We start from the raw sequence: 20,189 nt of genomic DNA, 5'->3' as shown, positions 1-20,189 counted from the left end.
ACTGCCCCCTAGAGTCGGCAACGACTAGCACGTATATGCGAGGGGAACCTTTACCTTTACCTTAGTGTATAAATTGATATATTTCTACTGATCCTGGGCAATCCACAAGGAGTTTTCATCTGTAAATTTTACTGTGGGTTGATTCCATACTTTTTGGGCTCGGTGGCCCATTAGAAATCTCAACTTTGTTGATCACCAGATAACATTAAAGCCTTGCAATGACTGAACAAAGCCGGGATATTGTTCACTGCTTTTACTTGCCACCACTAACTTTGATTCCTATGTATTTTATATTCCATTCCCTATTTTTCATGTGGTCCTCTTTGGTGCTTCATTAACCTAGTGCCAACCAAAAGAACTCATCTATATATATAAAAGCGAAATACTACTCACGCATCATCACAAAATCTCCAGAACCGTAAAGCCTACAAACTTAAAATTTGCCACATATATTCCTCTTGGCTTCTAGGTGCTCACTAAGAAAGAATTTTTCAAAATGACCATCAAAGCATTTCTATTTCCTATATTATTATTAACCCGCTCTGATGCTAAGGAGTTCTTCTCCCCCTCCCCATCTGAAAAGAAATCTGTTCCTAATGCAAAACACAAGCAGAGGAGAGGAGTTTCAGTTTCAGTTTTACTTTCACAGCAGCAAGCAGCTTTATTACAGAACAGTTGAACTAAGTCACAGCCAGGCTCCTTCCTGTCTCCTTACCCACACAGCAAATACTGTTTCACTTTCAAAACAGCCCTCTGATGCTAAGGAGTTCTACTCCCCCTCCCCACCTGAAAAGAAATCTGTTCCAAATGCAAAATACAAGTAGAGGAGAAGAGTTTCAGTTTCAGTTTTACGTTCACAGCAGCAAGCAGGGATTAGGATAGGGGAGGCTTCTGTAAGGCTAGGCTGAGGGAAAGAAGGGGAGAGGAGAGGCCGATCGTAACTACTCATTAATTTTCAGACTGTAAGTGTCGAATAATCAAGCCCGATAAATTTCGTAGTTTCATAACGGAGCATGGGTATTCAGCTAGTCTATATATATGAAATACGATTTTTTTGGTCTTAAATGTATCATGATCATGTATCATCTTCAATATGACATGTAAAGTAGTCTGTCTGCTTTCCTCTCCATATATACAAAATATGTATTAATAATTTCAGCTAAGATTGCTCAGCTTGCATTGCACAATCTGTGCAATTCTATGATACACATGTTGGATACCAAAAAATCTAGCCTAGCTGCTCTTTAGATGTCTCAAAAATTCTATTTATTCCAGCACCTTTGCAGCCTGAAGGATTTTTTTTTATTTGAATGACCGGATTCATTGCATAAGTGCAAGACGCTCTATAGGGCCTGCTTAGCAATTTTGAACTGCTTTTGAAGTTCATGAAAATTTTCTGTATCATTCAGTTATATTTAATGGTTCTGTATATTTTTAATTCTTTTCTTTATAGACCTGAAATACTTTGATTCTAACAAAGTATGGCCTTCTCTCAGATGGCTTATCTTATTTCTATAATACAGGTAGTCCTTGACATATGAGCACAATTGAGCCCAAAATTTGTTACTAAATGAAAAATTTGTTAAGTGATTTGCTCCATTTTATGACTTTTCTTGCTACATTTGTTAACTGAATCACTGCAGTTGTTAAATTAGTAACACTGTTGTTAAGTGAATGTGGCTTTCCCATTGACTTTGCTTGCCAGAAGATCACAAAAGATGATCACATGACCCTGGAACATTCCAACCGTCATAAATACCAACCTGTTGTCAAATATCTAAATATAAATCACATGACCATGGGGATACTGCATATGTGAAAACTGGTTATGTCTCTTTTTTCAGTGGCTTTATAAGTTTGAATTGTCATTCAATGAACTGTTGTAAGTCAAGGACTACCTGTATATGGAATAGCAAATACATTTGTCTCTTTTCAAAAAGTTTATTTTACAATTTACTTTTGGTGACATTGCACTAGCTACTGCATTGTGTGAGAATGCCAATGCCCAAGGTTCAGGGAGCAACAGCTAACAATGTATGATTAAAGCAGGGGTGAAATGCTCTCAGTTCGGACCAGATCGCCCGATCCAGTAGTGATGGCGGCGGGCGGTTCAGAGAACCGGTAGCAAAAGTCCCTCTCCCCCACCCATGCCCAGCTGAGCCTTGCGATCATCAGAGGTTGTTTTTTTTAACTTTTAAAAGCATTTTTTCTTTGGCTGAAGAAATGCTTTTAAAAGTTAAAAAAAAGTCTCTGATGATAGCACGGCTCAGCTGGGATCGTCAGAACCTTTAAAAGCATTTTTTTACAACTAAAAAAATGCTTTTAAAAGGTTCTGATGATCAGACAACTCAGCTGGGATCACCAGAGGAGCCTTTTAAAAGCATTTTTTCTACAACCTCTTTGGCTGCAAATGGAGAGCCTCTCAAACAGCCTTCAAAAGTTTTGTTTGAGAGGCTGTTTTTGCAACTTCCAAAAGCTCCAAAAGTTCTGTTTGCAAGGAGCTTCTCTTTGCAAAGGCAGCCTCTCAAACGGAACTTTTGGAGGCTGTAAACTCAGCCTCTCAAATGGAGCTTTTGGAGGCTGCAAACTCAGCCTCTCAAATGGAGCTTTCGGAGGGTGAAAAAGCAAGGCACACAGAACAGCAAAATGGCAACCCAGAATAGCTGCTGCTTTGTCTGACCAGTTCCATGCTTCCTCTGCTGACACTGGAGCGCCCTGCGATGATCAGCTGCATTTTTAGAGGTGTGTAGCTGCCCCAAGAAGGCGTGTGTGTTGTGGTTCATCAGCAGCCTACGGAACTGGCAACAGCGATGAGGCTGAGGTACGGACAGTGATTAGGCTGAGGTGCGGACTCCAGAGCCTCCAGAGTCTGATATTAGGGAGGAAGTGGAACAGGAGGAGCCTGTTCATAATGCACGCATGAGAAAAGCTGCCAGAAGGCAAGAGCAGCTCAGGCAGAGAGGACAACTCGGGAGTAGGGCCAAGAGATGATTGGCCCCTCCCATAAGGCTTAAAACAAGACCAGCACCGGTGTTTCAGTTTGCCGGAAAACAACGTTGTAGCTGCGTTCTTTGCTAGGTTTTCTGCTCTGACTTCTGGACATTTATCAGGAAGGGCCTTTGGCAGTTTGCCTAATTGGACTCAGGTTTGTGATAACCGAAGAATGTTTATTTGGGAGGCCTTTGTTTTACTTTGAGTTGCACGACGCTGGGAATGGAGTAAGAATGGAGTAACTTGAGTTTGTTGCTACCTACTTGGATCTGAGTCACAACAGTGTGCGAGTGTAGTGAGTGCTCACGCATGCTCACAACCAGTGAGCCTAAAGTTTACCTCTCCAAATAGCTGATTGGGGGTATTCCAGGAGGCCGATCCTCCCGCCAATCAGCTGCTCGTGCTGAATCACGCTAATATGCTAAAGCTGATCAGGCTGTTTGCTAAGGACACTAGCCAGATGAATACCAATGGATGCTGGTAGGCAGAGGCAGAATTTTTTCTCTCTTATTTTTCTCCCCCAAAACTAAGGTGCGTCTTATACCCTAGAGCGTCTTATATTCCAAAAAATATGGTAAATAAGATATCAATTCAGAGCCTGCCCATTCGTGTTGGGCGCCTAGGATTACTTGAATGAAACACATAATGAATGACCTCCCTGTCTGTTTCCTCCAGTGCAGTTATTAAATGAATGCATGGGTCAAATGCATGGATCATTAGGTACAGCATTGGGTAACTCAGGGATGGGGGAAACTAATGGGAGGCTTATGCAGGTGCAGACACACCTGGGAGGGTTCCCCCACCCTCTGAGATATTTGAATGCTCATTAAATGATGTGTTGTGCTTTGAGGATTATCTGTACTGTATATGCTCCAAAAATGCTTTGTTGAATTTTAGTGGCAAATTACTAATTTCTAGTAATCAAATTTTAGGAATGTAAAAATATAAATATAAATCAACACATTAAAACTCCACTACTCTTGCTGGACTGGAGCAGCATATATAAACTCCAGTAAATTGAAAAATAAATAAGTAAAGAACATACCTTTTAAAACATTTCAATAATTCCCTTTTCAATAATTCATATGAGGCCAAATATTTTGGCTCCATTTCTCCTGTATCTTTGTTGGAATATTTGCATTATTCATAAACATCACCATACTACAACTCTCAGAGAGTACTTAGAAAAAAAATGATATTAAAGATAAAAATTTAAAAAAATTAAAGAAAAATGTGAGATTTTTTTAAAAAAAAATCCTGGTTTATATGGTTGTGCCCATTCACCTCCACAATTCCAGCATCCACCTCTATCATAATTGTTGAAAGTTATATGTGTGCTTTCTTGAAGTTTTGAAGAAAAAGGCAAAAATTGTAAAGAAAGATACTTTAGTGCCCTTAAATTGATCTTAGCTCCTACTGCAGTAACTACATGGACCTGGACACATACATTTAATTTTCTTGGCAATACTTGAGAAGTGTCTTGCCATTGCCATCTTATGGGATGTTTGGTAAAAAGATTTTTTTTAAAAAAATTGAGAATCTGTCTCCCAGATCTCATTGAAAAGCAATAAAAAACTGAAAATTCTGGCCTTGTCAATGTACGTGACATAGTATAGCCTGTTTTGCGTTGTTGACTAAACCCTTGTGACGCTCAAAATATATTTTAAAAGCCAAAAAAATATTGTGCATCACTTGGATTAGGGTAGGTGACTGAAGAACAAATACTTAAAAATATAACCTTTGTCCAGAGCAAGACAGTTATTATATAAAAAAATATTTATCCAAATATGAACAAATTACATTCCAAGTATTTGGGATCAATTTATCCAAATATGAATTAATTATATAATAATAATAATAATAACAACAACAACAACAATAATAATATCAGAGTTGGAAGGTACCTTGGAGGTCTTCTAGTCCAACCCCCCGCCCAGGCAGGAAACCCTATACTATATCAGACAAATGGCTAGCCAACATTTTCTTAAAAATTTCCAGTGTTGGAGCATTTACAACTTCTGCAGGCAAGTTGTTCCACTGATTAATTGTTCTAACTGTCAGGAAATTTCTCCTTAGTTCCAGGTTGCTTCTCTCCTTGATTAGTTTCCACCCATTGCTTCTTGTTCTACCCTCAGGTGCTTTGGAGAATAGTTTGACTCCCTCTTCTTTGTGGCAACCCCAGAGATATTGGAACACTGCTATCATGTCTCCCCTAGTCCTTCTTTTCATTAAACTAGGCATACCGAGTTCCTGCAACAGTTCTTCATATGTTTTAGCCTCCAGTCCCCTAATCATCTTCGTTGCTCTTCTTTGCACTCTTTCTAGAGTCTCAAGATCCTTTTTACATCGTGGTGACCAAAACCGAATGCAATATTCCAAGTGTGGCCTTACCAAGACGTTATAAAGTGGTATTAACTCTTCACTTGATCTTGATTCTATCCCTCTGTTTATGCAGCCCAGAACTGTGTTGGCTTTTTTGGCAGCTGCTGCACACTGCTGGCTCATTCTAAGTATTTGGGATCAAACAGTTGGGATGTTCAACTGTTCAGCTTACATAGCTCTTTTCATTGATGATTACTCTTAGATCTAGCATAACATTCTTGCTGTTTTCCTGAATGGTTTCAATGTTCTATCTACCTATTTTGCTTACAGATTGGCTCACAGAATAATGAAGTAGTATTACTGTAATCGGTAATTTAGAAGTAATATTACTGTGATCTGATTTAAATTCTCAGATTGAAACAGAGAAATGAACTTTTATGGAGTCTAATATGGTTTGGTTTAATTGGAAACGGAATAAAGAAAATGGTCTTCCTACTGTACTTTGTGGAATAACCTTTGTATGAACCGCTGATAATGTTCCCATGTCTCAGTATTATGAAGAAAACAGATGATATACCGCTGTGATGGTGAACCTATGGGGCGCATGTCAGAGGTGTCACGCAGGGCACTCTCTGTGGGCATGCAAGGTGTTGCCCCAGTTCAGCTCCGCCACGCGTATGTGCGTGCCTCCTGCCAGCCAGCTGGTTTTCGGATCTCTGTCACACATGCGCAGGGGTGGGGCACAAGCAGGGGCCCGCATGCGCAGGGAAGCAGGCGGGGTGGGGCGTATGCACAGGGGCTGCATGCCCATTGCATTTTGGGGTTTGGGCGCATGTGCGCACTTTGGGTACTTGGTCCTGAAAAAGTTAGTCATCAGTGATATACCGTATATGCAGATTTTACAGGGTTGAGGAATTTTTTGGTATTTTGTTGGTGAGGACCAGTCCAAAAGTATAATTTCAAGTATTTTATGATTCCTAGCTTATAATGCTAACAAAAATAGGGAAGTAAGATCAACTGTAGTTCCAAAGGAGTAGATCTAAAGGCCTTTACAGAAACAAATTGGTTTTAAGCAAATAAATATTCTCAGTTTTGCCCAGGGATGAAATCTAAAAATTTTCCCTACCGCTTCTGTGGTATGGCTTAATTGGTGGGCGTGGCTTGGCAGAAACCTCACACAGCCACAAAAAGCTCAAAAACCAACTTTCACACTTTACACACAACACAACACAACACAACACAACACAACACAACTGGCTCACACACAATGTAAAAGCAGCTGCACCTCACCCAGAATGGCCCCTGCAACAAGCAGGAACCTCACACAGCCACAAAAAGCTCAAAAACCAAGTTTTACACTTTACACACACACAACACAACACAACACAACTGAGTTACACACACAAAATGCCAAATACAGCTTTGTGAGATTTTGTGTGTTTGAATAGTTAGAGTGAAACACTACAGAAACACACCAAATCTTAGAAAGCTGCACAAATATTTTATTTTATTTTATTTATATTTTTTGATAAAAGCAGTTAAATTTAAAACTTCTTTAACTTTAATTGCTATGTCTAAAAAAAATAAAATTCCTAAAAAAAAACCCAATTAACTATTTTTTAAGGCTCTCCCCCCCCCCCCAAGTTACTTACCCAAATCAAGGGACAAGGCAGGCAGATTGAGTTGCTAGCTGATGCAATTGATTTCAGCAGCCGAAGCAAAGCAAGGCAGCGAGTGATCCCAAAAGAAGCAGGAAGCTGCCAAGTAGGCAAGTGGAGACCGGGTGATTGGGTGGGCATGGCGGAGGGCCCAGGGATTTTTTTTTTAATTTTATTCTGTCACAACAGTATACACAAGCATCAACATAAAACAAAAACATATCATATAAGCATATATATATAAGCAAAAGTATGCAGTAACTATATTAATTTGATATAATGAAAGGAAACAATAGGAAAGGAACGGTAGGCACTTTTGTGCTCTTATGCATGACCCTTATAGACCTCTTAGGAATGGGGTGAGGTCAATAGTAGACAGTTTTTTGTTAAAGCTTTTGGAATTTTGAGAAGACACCACAGAGTCAGGTAGTGCGTTCCAAACGTTAACAACTCTGTTACAAAAGTCATATTTTCTGCAATCAAGATTGAAGCGGTTAATATTAAGTTTAAATCTATTGTTTGCTCTTGTATTATTGTGATTGAAGCTGAAGTAGTCTTTAACAGGAAATACATTGCAATAGCTGATTTTTTGCTACCGGTTCTCCGAACTACCTGCCCCCATCGCTACTGGATCGCCTGATCCGGTCCGAACCGGGAGCATTTTACCCTGGTTTTGCCGTACGTTGAAAGACATATAGAGAGAGCTATTCATAACAACTTTCTAAGAAAAGAAATTAAGTAATTTACTAAATAGGATATTTGATGCTTTTAACCCTCGTAGCTTGTCTTGCAGATTTGGCGTGAATTCCTGCAACTGATTCCCCCTCCCCCCCCAGTCACTTTTGGAGCAGGTGTAAGCAACCGAAAGCTCTTAAATAATTTTGTATGATGACATTCAACTTCATATTGATAGATGACTTTATACCAATAACGCTACAAGTCAGTGGTAAAATTTAAAATTTGTTACTACCAGTTCTGTGGGCGTGGCTTGGTGGTGGGGGTAATGTGACTGGGTGGGCATGGTCAACTTTTTTTTTTTTTAACTTTTAAAAGCATTTTTCTACAACCTCTTCAGATGAACCTCTAACCTACATTTTCTCTTCCCTTTTTCCTTTCCCATGTTTTCCATTACTTTTTATTCCCTTTGAATCTTATATTTAATAAATTAATAAATTTCTGAAATTGAAAAAAATAGTATGAACCATTAATATTTAATGATTAAATTATTAAAATAACATCATAATTTTAATATGCTTTAATGCGTATTTGAAATAAACACCTAATATTTTAGAAAGAAGTGTTGTTGTTGTTAGTTGCGAAGTCGTGTCCAATCCATCGCAACTCCATGGACAACGTTCGTCCAGGCCTCTGCCATCCTCTGGAGTCCATTTAAACTCATGCCTATTGCTTCAGTGACTCCATCCAGCCACCTCATTCTTTGTCGTCCCGTTCTTCTTTTGCCCTCAATCTTTCCCAGCATTAGGCTCTTCTCCAGTGAGTCCTTTCTTCTCATTAGGTGGCCAAAGTATTTCAATTTTCATCTTCAGATCTGGCCTTCAAAGGAGCAGTCAGGGTGGAACTCCTATAGGACTGACTTGTTCGTTCGCTTTGCAGTCCAAGGGACTTGCAGGAGTCTTCTCCAGGACCAGAGTTCAAAGGCCTCAATTCTTTGGCGCTCAGCCTTTCTTATGGTCCAACTTTCACAGTCATACATTGCAACTGGGAAAACCATAGCCTTGACTATACGCACTTTCATTGGCAGGGTGAAGTTGCTGCTTTTTAGTATGCTGTTTAGATTTGCCATAGCTTTCCTCCCCAGGAGCAAGTGTCTTTTAATTTCTTGGCTGAAATCCAGTCCCCATCGGCGGTGATCTTGGAGCTCAGGAAAATAAAATCTGTCACTTCCTCCATTTCTTCCCCATCTATCTGCCAGGAATTCAGAGGGCCAGATGCCATGATTTTAGTTTTCTTAATGTTGAGTTTCAAGGCAACTTTTGCACTCTCCTCCTTCACCCGCATCAAGAGACTTTTTAGTTCCTCTTCGCTTTCTGCCATTAGAGTGATATCATCTGCATATCTGCGGTTGTTGGTATTTCTCCTGGCAATCTAATTCCAACTTTTGATTCATCCAGCCCTGCCGTTCTCGTGATGTGCTCTGCATATAAGTTAAATAGGCAGGGTGATAGTATACAGCCTTGCCAGACTCCTTTCCCAATTTTGAACCAATCAGTGGTTCCATGTCCAGTTCTCACTGTTGCTTCTTGACCCGTATACAGGTTTCTCAAGAGACAAATAAGATGGTCTGGTACTCCCATCTCTTTAAGAACTTGCCACAATTTGTTGTGATCTACACAATCAAAGGCTTTAGCATAATCAATGAAGTAGATATTTTTCTGGAACTCCCTAGCTTTCTCCATGATCCAGTATATTTAGGCAATTTGATCTCTAGTTCCTCTGCCTCTTCGAAATCCTGCCTGTACTTCTGGTAGGTCTCGATCCACATACTGCTGGAGCCTTTGTAAGATTTTAAGCATAAGCTTACTAGCATGTGAAATGAGTGCAATGGTGCGATAGTTTGAACATTCTTTGGCATTGCCTTTCTTTGGAATTGGAATGTAAACTGACCTTTTCCAATCCTCTGGCCATTGCTGAGTTTTCCAAATTTGCTGACAAATTGAGTGTAGCACTTTTACTGCATTGTCTTTTGAATAGCTCAGCTAGAATATTGTCTCCTCCACTAGCTTTGTTGTTGCTCAGATTTCCTAAGGCCCATTTGACTTCACATTGTAGGATGTCTGGCTCAAGGTCATTGACCACCTCATCATGGTTATCAGGGATGTTAAGCTCGTTCTTGTATAGTTCTTCTGTGTAATTTTGCCACCTCTTCTTAATCTCTTCTGCTTCTGTTAGGTCCCTGCCACTTTGGTCCTATAACATGCCCGTCTTTGCATGAAATGTTCCCTTCATATCTCCAATTTTCTTGAAGAGATCTCTGGTCCTCCCTATTCTATTGTTTTCTTCTATTTCTTTGCACTGTTCATTTAAGAATGTATTCTTATCTCTTCTAGCTATTCTCTGGAATTCTGCATTCAGCAGGGAGTATCTTTCTCTTTCTCCCTTGCCTTTTGCTTTCATTCTTTACTCAGCTATTTGCAAAGCTTCCTCAGACAGCCATTTTGCTTTCTTGCATTTCTTTTTCTTTGGGATGGTTTTAGTTGCTACCTCTTGTACAATGTTGTGAACCTCTGTCCATAGTTCTTCAGTCACTCTGTCTATCAGATCTAATTCCTTAAATCTATTTGTCACCTCTACTGTATATTCATCAGGGATATGATTTAGTTATACCTGAATGGCCTATTGCTTTTCCCTACTTTCTTCAATTTAAGCCTAAATTTTGCAAGAAGAAGCTCATGATCTGAGCCACAGTCAGCTCCTGGTCTTGTTTTTACTGACTATATAGAGCTTCTCCATCTTTGGCTGCAGAACACATAGTCAGTCTTATTTCTGTGTTGACCGTCAGGTGAGGTCCATGTGTAGAGTCGTCTCTTGGGTTGTTGGAAAAGAGTGTTTGTATGACCATTGTATTATCTTGACATAATTCTATCAGCCTGTGTCCTGCTTCATTTTGTACTCCAAGGCCAAACTTGCCTGTTATTCCTGTTATCTTTTGGCTTCCTACTTTAGCATTCCAATCCCCCATGATGATAAGGACATCATTTTTGGGTGTTAATTCTAGAAGGTGTTGTAGGGCTTCATAGAAACGGTCAATTTCATCCTCTTCAGCACCAGTGTTTGTGGCATAGACTTGGACTACTGTGATATTGAATGGTTTGCCTTGGATTCGAACTGAGATCATTCTGTCATTTTGGGGATTGTATCCCAGTATTGCTTTTCCTACTCTTTTATTGACTATGAAGGCTACTCCATTTCTTTTGGGAAATTCTTGCCCGCGTAGTATACCTGATGGTCATCTGAATTAAATTCACCCATTCCTGTACATTTTAGTTCTCTGATTCTTAAGATGTTGATATTCAGTCTTGCCACCTCTTGTTTGACCACGTCCAACTTACCTTGATTCATGGTTCTTACATTCCAGGTTTCTATGGAGAAAAATATCTTTACCGCATCGGACTTTCCTTTCACTACCAGATACATCCACAGCTGAGTGTCATTTCAACTTTGGCCCAGTCACTTCATTCTTTCTGGTGCTACTAGTACTAGCCCTCCGCTCTTCCCCAGTAGCATATTGGATACCTTCCGACCTGAGGGGCTCATCTTCCAGCGTCATATCTTTTTTCCTTTTTGTTATATCCATGGGGTTTTCATGGCAAAGATACTGGAGTTACCATTTCCTTCTCCAGTGGATCACGTTTTCAGAACTCTCTGCTATGATCTGTCTGTCTTGGATGTCCCTGCATGGCATAGCTCATAGCTTCATTGAGCTATGCAAGCCCCTTTGCCACGACAAGGCAGTAATCCATGAAAGGGGCTACACATAATTAGAATAACAGAGTTAGAAGGGACCTTGGAGGTCTTCTAGTCCACACCCCTGCTTAGACGGAAACCCTATACTAGTGATGGCTAACCTTTTTCCCATTGCGTGCCAGGAACCCCCCCCCCCCGTTCCTGACATGCAGAGGTTGCGCATATTCGTGCCCACATCCATAATTCTATGCACCCTGCCCCCAAGCATGTGCACGCTCCCCCCTTGCCCCCGCTTCTAGCACGTGATGGCATGGTGGGCCTGGTAGGCCTGTTTTTCTCTCTCCCCAGGCTCAAAAGCCTTTCTAGGAGGTTGAGGAGGGCAAAAACGGCCTTCCCCACCCCCTCGGAGGCCGTCCGGATGCCGGAAATGGCCCATTTACCAACTTCCGGTGGGACCAAAAGGCCCGTTTTTTGCACTCACCAGCCTCCAGAGCCTTTCTAGGAACCTGGGGAAAACGGCCTTCCCCATCCCCCAGGGGCCCTCCAGAGGCCGGAAACAGCCCGTTTGCTGACTTCCAGTCCCACTGAAAGTTGGCAAACGGGCCGTTTCCAGCCTCTGGAGGAAGGCCAGGGGGAGGCCATTTTCGCCTTCCCCAAGCTCCTAGAAAGGCTCTGGAGCCTGGAGAGAGAAAAACAGGCCTTTCGTCCTACCGGAAGTTGGCAAACGAGCTGTTTCCGCCTCCAGAGAGGCTCTGGGGTTGGGTGGGGAAGGCCGTTTTCACCTTCCCCAAGCACCTAGAAAGGCTCCGGAGCCTGGGGAGAAAGAAAAACAGGTCTTCACCACCACCACCCCGAGACCCTCTGGAGACAGGCAAAGCCTGTTTCCCTACTTCCGGTGGGCCCAGAAGGCCTGAAAATCAGCTGGCTGGCATGTGCATGCACACTGGAGCTAAGCTTTCATGCCCACCAATATGGCTATGTGTGTCACCTATGGCTCGCGTGCCATAAGTTTGCCATTACGTCCCTATACCATTTCAGACAAATGGTTGTCCAATCTCTTCTTAAAAAATTCCAGTGTTGGAGCAGTCACAACTTCTGCAAGCAAGTTATTCCACTAATTAACCATTCTAATTGTCAGGAAATTTCTTTTTAGTTTTATGTTGCTTCTCTTCTTGATTAGTTTCCATCCATTGCTTCTTGCTTTGTCATCAGGTTCTTTGGAGAATAGCTTTATTCCCGCTTCTTTGTGGCATTCCCTGAAGTATTGCAACACTGCTATCATGTCTCCCCTAGTCCTTCCTTTCGTTAAACTAGACAGTTCCAGCTACCATTCTTTATATGTTTTAGCCTCCAGTCCCCTAATCGTCTTTATTGCTCTTTGTGCTCTTTCTAGAGTCTCAACATCTTTACATCATGGCAACCAAAACTGGATGCAGTATTCCAAGTGTGGCCTTACCAAGGCATTATAAAGTGGTATTTAATATTTCACATGATCTTGATTCTATCCCTCTGTTAATGCAGTCTAGAACTGTATTGACTTTTTTGGCAGCTGCAGCATAACTGCTGGCTCATATTTAAATGATTGTCCACTAGGACTCCAAGATCCCTCTTGCAGTTACTACTATTGAGCAAGGCACCACCTATTGTTCGTATGCATTTTGTTTTTCTGTCTAAAGGTAGAACCTTACTTTTTGCACCACTGAATTTCATTTTGCTAGATATTGCTCAGTGTTCAATTCTGTCAAGATCTTAAGCCCATCTTCTGGAGTGTTGGCTATTTCTGCCAGTTTGGTGTTGCCTGCAAATTTGCTGAATTCCTCATCTATCCGCTCGTCCAAATCATTGATGAAGATATTGAAGAATACTGGGGCTAATACTGGGTGCTCTACTGCATACTTCCCTCCATGTAGATGCAGTTCCATTGAGGACTATACGTTGAGTGCGATTGGTCAGCCAGTTATGAATGCATCTGTTGGTGATGCTGTCTAACTAACGTTTTTCTATCTTTTTCTATCTTATCAAAGTGGTCTACTTTATCAAATGCCTTACTGAAGTCCAAGTGCATTATATCGACAGTATTCCTCTAGTCCACTAATTTTGTCACTTTGTCAAACAAAGAATGCATTAAGATTAGTCTGGCATGATTTTTTTTGACAAACCCTTGTTGGCTTTTTGATTATGACCTCTAAGTGTTTGCTAATTCGTTGCTTGATTATTTTTTCCTGAATTTTCCCAGTTGTTCAGGTGAGGCTGATAGGTCTGTAAGTTTCTTGGATCTATTTTTTTCCATTTTTTTTGAAGATGCAAACTACATCAGCTCTTTTCCAGTCCTCTGGTAATGTTCCAGTGCTCCAGGATCTTCCCGGCAGGAAGAGGCATGACGCAACAGAGCCACCGTGGCTGCTGCTTGTTTAGTGGGGGTGGTCCTGGCTATAATGGGCAGCTTCGGGTTTTTTTTCACCACAGTTCCACTGCTTGTCCCACCCACCACCAGCCAGATGCCCTTGCTTCTCCTAAGCATTGCTTTGCTTACCTGATTTCCAGCTCCGTTTTGTTTTTTTTCTATCATGTGCAGGAAAACAAAAGTTTGTGGGACTAAAACAAAATAATTCAATCGATTCCAACTTTGTGAGATTTTTTTCTTTCATGAAAAGTTGAAATTGATTGATTGCACTTTATTTTTAGTCCCACAACCCTGCACATGATCGTGAGAAACGCGATGGAGAAACACGATAAAGCTGAAAATCAGGTAGGCAAAAAAATGCTTGGGGGAAGCAAACTCTTCTAGCCACAAAAACCTCGTCTTTGACCACTGACACCAAAAGGTAGAGCGAGAGCTGTCAGAAAGAAGCCAGTAGGCTCGGAAGTCTGGAATACCCTTCCTCCCATGCCCCACTTTTCCCCAACTGCCCCACTCCCAAATTACAGCAAAAGTAAGGGGCAGGAAGCCCTACCATGCCTGGCAAGGTAGTGGGTGGGAGAAGAGGCAGCAAGAGGAGCTCCGTCTCGCTCCACGCGCCCCAATGAAAGGCAGCGGCAGCCCGCCACTTCCCTTCCCTGCCCTTGGCGCTGGAAGCCAAGTGTCAGCCACACTCCCAGTCGCCCATGCAGAGATCAGGCAGGCTGCGGCAAAAGCAGGCAAGTGGGCTGGGCTGTGTGGGAGGCAGCTAAGGGAGGAAGACTCACTAGGCAGAGATCAGCTGGACTGCGGGGGCCATGGTAGAGGCAAGCGAGGGAACCAAAGAGCAGCAGCAGTTATGCTACAGGCATGAGTATAGGCATTGGTCAAGGTGGGCGGGGTGAAGTAAGGAGTGAGGTGCGGGGCGGGGCCAGCCAGCAATTTAACAACCGGTTCGGCTGAAGTGGTGTGAACCAGTTAAATCCCACCACTGGTTCAGTGGTTCTGAGATCATGTCTGCCAGTTGTGGCAAAACATTGAGGTGTAATCTATCTGGTCCTGGTGATTTGAACTTGTCTAAGATGGGCAGGTGCTCATTTACCATTTTCTTCCCTATTTTAACTTGTATTCCTAATCTGTTTTTTACTGTACTGTTTTTGATAGGTTGGACTGTTTTTTCCTTTTGTGTACAGACAGATGCAAAAACCGAGTAAAGCAGTTCTGGTTATTCCCTATTGCTTGTCACCCTTTTGTCACTTTCCCCCACTAATGAACCAATTGTTCCCCTGACTTTTTTATTGTTTTTAAAATGTTAAAAGAAGCTTTTTTTTTTTTGGTTAAAAATTACTTTTGTTGCAAGCCTTTGTTCATCTTGAGCTTTAACTTTCCTTACTTCATCTTTGCAGGCTCGGGCTATTTGCTGATATTCTGCCTTAGTTATGTGCTTCTCTTTCCACTTTTTATAGTTGTCATTTTTGTCTAATTGCACCTATTGCTTTTTATGCCATCTATACAATCTATATCTTTAGTATCAATTTGGTTTACAAAATCAGTTATCTTATTTTATAGAGACTTTCAAAGGCTTCCCTAATAATAAACTTGAGTTAGGTTTAAGCGTCTTCATAACTCCCTCTAGTGGGGTGTGTGTGTATGTGTACACACACAAACATACACACAATGTAATTATTTATTTATTGTTTTTCTTGCCAGAGTTCATAAAAATCAGGGGCATTTCAACCATCCACAACAAAGCAATCCAGAGCTACACATTGTAGAGATAATGAAATCAAACCACTACTTTCTATCCTTACACTTCTCCATCAAAATTAAGAAGAAATAATATTCCACACTTCTAGTAATCTTTTTCCTTTTCCTTTAACAATAAAGAAATCTCAAAAATGGCACAGAGGTTAAAAAAAAAGTAACAGGCTATGATGAAAGAAGGACTTCAGTCTTTTAGCTAGTAAAGATAATAGTCTCATAAATTGATTAAGAAATGAAAGGCACAATTTGTATGTTTGAGAAATAAATTCCAAAGCAGCTATTTTTCCAATGGTGAAGTGATTGCAGCCCTGCCCCCAAGCTGTTGGCTCATCAGCTGCTTCGAAGCGTAGGTCCTGAAGCTACTTGCAGACCATTGTTGTATGGAGGATCTTGTGGAATGATTCTAGGACTCCCTAGCCCAGAGGAGTCATATAAATCACCTGCAATTCTGAATATTGTAATTGAGATAGCATAATGCTTTTATTTAGTTGAGGCAGAGTTTGCTGCTAGTATGTTTACATTCTCTAATTTCCCCACCCCCCTTTTTTTAAGGCTATGGTCAGACTGGTCCAAAATTTCAACAAGCAGGTTATGACTCAGTTGCAGCTGCAGTTTCCGGACTCTTGCATATCACAGGGCCTGAGGTATGTTTCTGTAAGTAAAATAAAATACCCTGTTAAAATTAAAAACTTCACTGATATATATCATAAGGCATGTAGTAATGAGCAGAATTAATAAAGTTAGGATATAAAAATCAGCAGAAAGAACATATAGTAAATATATAAGTATGAATGACCTCAGATTGTTTCAATTACATGAGAAATTGTAATTATTGAATTGCTTTCAGATTATCAGCAATTTATAAAATTTTGATATTAAGAAAAAATGGTTTCTTAGCCATAAGAATTATTGTCAACATGTTCCTATAATCATTTGATTCCTGAATTTTCTCCATATACAGAGCAAACTATATTTGTTAGCCAGTTTGAAATTAATTTATGACAGCATACAGTATATTCATTACCTATTTCTAACAGAAGAAAAATAAAATTATCAGTGAATAAGAACATAAGACAGTAAAAACAATACACGTCTAAATAAAGGTATAGTCCTTTAGGTACAACCCATTAGGGTTGTAAGTTAAAACTGTCATAACATGAATTGGACTCAATTTTATGACATTTAAAAAAATTATTTGTACATTTTTCTTTAACATAGATTAGTGCTTAATAAACAATGTATTGTCTGGGTCAATTTACTTATACATAATATCAATAATAGTAACAATATTTACTTGTATATAGTGGTGTTCTAATTTCTACCTCATGTCTAACGACTGGAAAAACAAATCCCAGGTTAAAAATATTCTGTATCTTCTTTATCCTTTATCTTTAATGTTAACCTATCCATTTCCGCACAGTCTAATATTTTTTTAAGTTATGTTTTCATCTGTAGGAATTTCCTCATTTTTCCAATATTGTGCAATACAACACATGTAGTATTAAGTATACAACCCCTCTGTTATAGTTTTCCGGTAATATGCTAACAAAAATATTTTTGGCTTTAAATCTATATGTTGCTTTATCATTTTTTCTAGCCATGTATGTATTTTCGTCCAATATTTTTTTGCCTTTGGGCATGTCCACCAAATATGGTAGTATGAATCTAGTATCTGATTGCATTTCCAACATTTGGTGGACATATTTTTGAACATCTTTGCTAACATTTTATATAAGTTTCCTTATATGTAGTTGCCATTGTCAATTTATAATTTTTGCCATTTGTCAAGTTCTGTTGTATATCCAAGGTTCTTTGCCCTTATGCTAAGAAAGTATTTTTTCTTTCACTTGTTCATCTTCCATTTTAAGGCTTAATAAATAGCTATATATTTTCTTTATTAATTTTTCACCTGTTCCTAATAGTATCTGATCAAGTATTATAAAAGCCATATATTCTAGCATCTTTCACATATAATAACAATAACAACAACAGAGTTGGAAGGGACCTTGGAGGCCTTCTAGTCCAACCCCCTGCCCAGGCAGGAAACCCTACACCATCTCAGACAGATGGTTATCCAACATTTTCTTAAAAATTTCCAGTATTGGAGCATTCACAACTTCTGCAGGCAAGTCGTTCCACTTATTAATTGTTCTAACTGTCAGGAAATTTCTCCTTAGTTCTAGAGTTGCTTCTTTCCTTGATCAGTTTCCACCAAGGATCTTGCAAATACAATCAATATCTTGATTGTATTTGCAGATGTGGCCACCATCTCAGATCCACTCCTTTATTTTGTAGTTCCTGTTTAGTTTTAAGTTCCCCTTTCTCATTTAAAATATCTTTATATGTTACAATTTTTTCCAAATTTACAATGTTTGGATGTATCAGTGCTTCCAGTGTGGAAAGCCAGGCTGGAATTTTCATATAATTTTTTGCTTTTCCCCATATTAAGAATAGATCATTCCTTACATAATGTCTTTGGAAGTATTTATATATTCTGTTTTTTTCATACGACAGGAAGGCATGCCATCCCAATTGGAGATCATGTCCCACCAGCAGTAACAATCTTCTATTTCTAAGATTTAGCCATTCTTTCACCCAAGTTAATGCAGAAGTCTGGTAGTAAAGCTCCCAATCCAGCACCCAAAGCTCCCATTATTCTTTGAGTCTTGTAACATTTTCAGTCTTATTCTCGCTCTTTTCCCTTGCCACACATATTTCAAAATTATTGCATTTAATTCATCAAAGTATTTTTTCTCTAATTTTATAGGAATTGTTTGAAACAAAAACAGTAGCTTCGGCAGAGTATTCATTTTTATAGTTGCTATTCTTCCTGTCATTGTCAGTTGCAGGTTTTTCCACTTCTCCAGGTCAAGTTTAATTTGTTGTATTAACTTCATGTTAATAAATTAACCTCATCTTCTTAAAATGTTGCACATCTAGCTGTTACATAAATTCCCAAATATTTCACTTTCTTAACTATCTGAATATCTATTTTCTTTGTCAATACATTTTTCTGCTTGTCTGTAAGGTTTTTAGCTAGTATTTTCATTTTTTCTCTGTTTATTCTCAACCCAGCTACTTCTCCGTATTCCTCAATTTTCCCCATTAACTTAGGTCCCAATTCCAATGGTTCTTCTAAAATAAATACCAGGTCATCTTCAAATGCTTGTAATTTATATTTTTCTCTTTTTATTTCCAAGCCTTTTATTTCTGGGTCTTGTCTTATACTCCTGTTTAATACTTCCAATGTTAATATAAATAGTAATGTGGATACTGGACATCTTGTCTTGTGCCTTTTTTTTTAATGTTAAAGTTTGCTGTCGAATCCCCATTCACTATTAATTTTGCCACTTTTTTTGGAATATGTAGTCTTAAACATATTCATAAACTTCTCACAATACTCCGTACACTTTAGCTGTTGAACCGTGAATTGCCAATTTACATTTCAAATGCTTTCTGCACATCTAATGCCATTTATTTGTCAGAGTATGTTTCATAATATTCTAGCATATCTAAAATAACTCTTACATTGTTCTTAATTTGTCTTTTAGGTAAAAATCCATTTTGGTTAGGGTAGCTAAATTCTTTCAAAATTATTTTTTAATCTTTCTTCTATTATTGATGCAAGTATTTTATAATCTTACAATTTTAATTTAATAGAGATATAGGCATATAATTCTTTATCTATTTTAAATCTGAGTCTTTCGGTATTAAAGTAATAGTTGTTTCTATCCACGAGTTTGGCATCTTAGTTTACAATATGCTTTGGCTGTGTCCCATAGGTTTTGCAGCGAATTTGCTTCTTTTTTGTTTTCCTTAAAGAATTCCATTTCTTTGACTGTTTGTATAAATTCTTTATCTTTAAGTATAGATTAATTCAATGTCCACCTCAACCTCTTTTTTTTCCCCTTCTAACTTATTTTTGTTGGATTATGGTGGGCCGAAACTTTAGTTTCAATCTCTATTTCTTCCATGTGCTTTCTCAGTTCCAGTGACATCCATCTCATGTCAATTCTGGACCATGATTTGTGTCTATTTGAATAGACTGGTTTTTCTCTGGAATTATTTCTCTCCATGTATCCTGTATACATGTTTCCTCTACCATTTTAAAAAAAAGCTCTTGGGCGGGTCTTCCTTACTTTTTCCCCAGACTTGCTGCTTCTGTAGTCAAGTTTTGTATCTGCAATTGCATTAAAATCTCCTACCACACAAATATTTTCATATTCCATTTCAGTTATCGTCTTGTGAAGCTTTTTATAAAATTCTTCTTGTTTATTGTTTGGCATATATATTGCTATCAAAAGTACCTGTTTCGGTTTATCATTACCCCCACTATCAAGATTCTTCTTTCTTCATCCATGTATATCTCTTTAGAGTTTATTGTTTCCTTAATATATAATGCTACCCTCTTTTCTTTTGCTCTGCTAATGAATATAATTTCCCAATTTTAGGATATTTCGGTAATTTACTATGCGGGTTTTTTATATGAGTTTCTTGTAGGGAAATTATATAAAGTTTTCAATTTTGTAATCGTGTGAAAAATTTTTTCCTTTTCATAGGGAGTTCAATCCATTTATGTTGATTGAAAACCTCTCAATTTCCTCTTCCATCTTCTTTATTTATATATAGGT

General features: G+C 39.2%; 1 protein-coding gene across 5 annotated transcripts in view; it reads left to right on the top strand.

Annotated features, from left to right (window-relative positions):
* The window catches only part of SUGCT (succinyl-CoA:glutarate-CoA transferase), a 438,252-nt gene that overhangs the window by 19,628 nt on the left and 398,435 nt on the right, over nucleotides 1-20,189 (top strand). For all 5 annotated transcript variants that reach the window (XM_058180303.1, XM_058180299.1, XM_058180298.1 and 2 more), the window contains exon 7: nucleotides 16,111-16,202. In XM_058180303.1, the coding sequence (XP_058036286.1) occupies nucleotides 16,111-16,202 (92 nt within the window). The remainder of the gene's footprint in view (nucleotides 1-16,110; nucleotides 16,203-20,189) is intronic.

The sequence above is a fragment of the Ahaetulla prasina genome, chromosome 4 (assembly GCF_028640845.1).
Source record: "Ahaetulla prasina isolate Xishuangbanna chromosome 4, ASM2864084v1, whole genome shotgun sequence".
Classification (NCBI taxonomy): Eukaryota; Metazoa; Chordata; class Lepidosauria; order Squamata; family Colubridae; genus Ahaetulla; species Ahaetulla prasina.
This window is presented reverse-complemented; position numbering and strand designations above follow the sequence as displayed.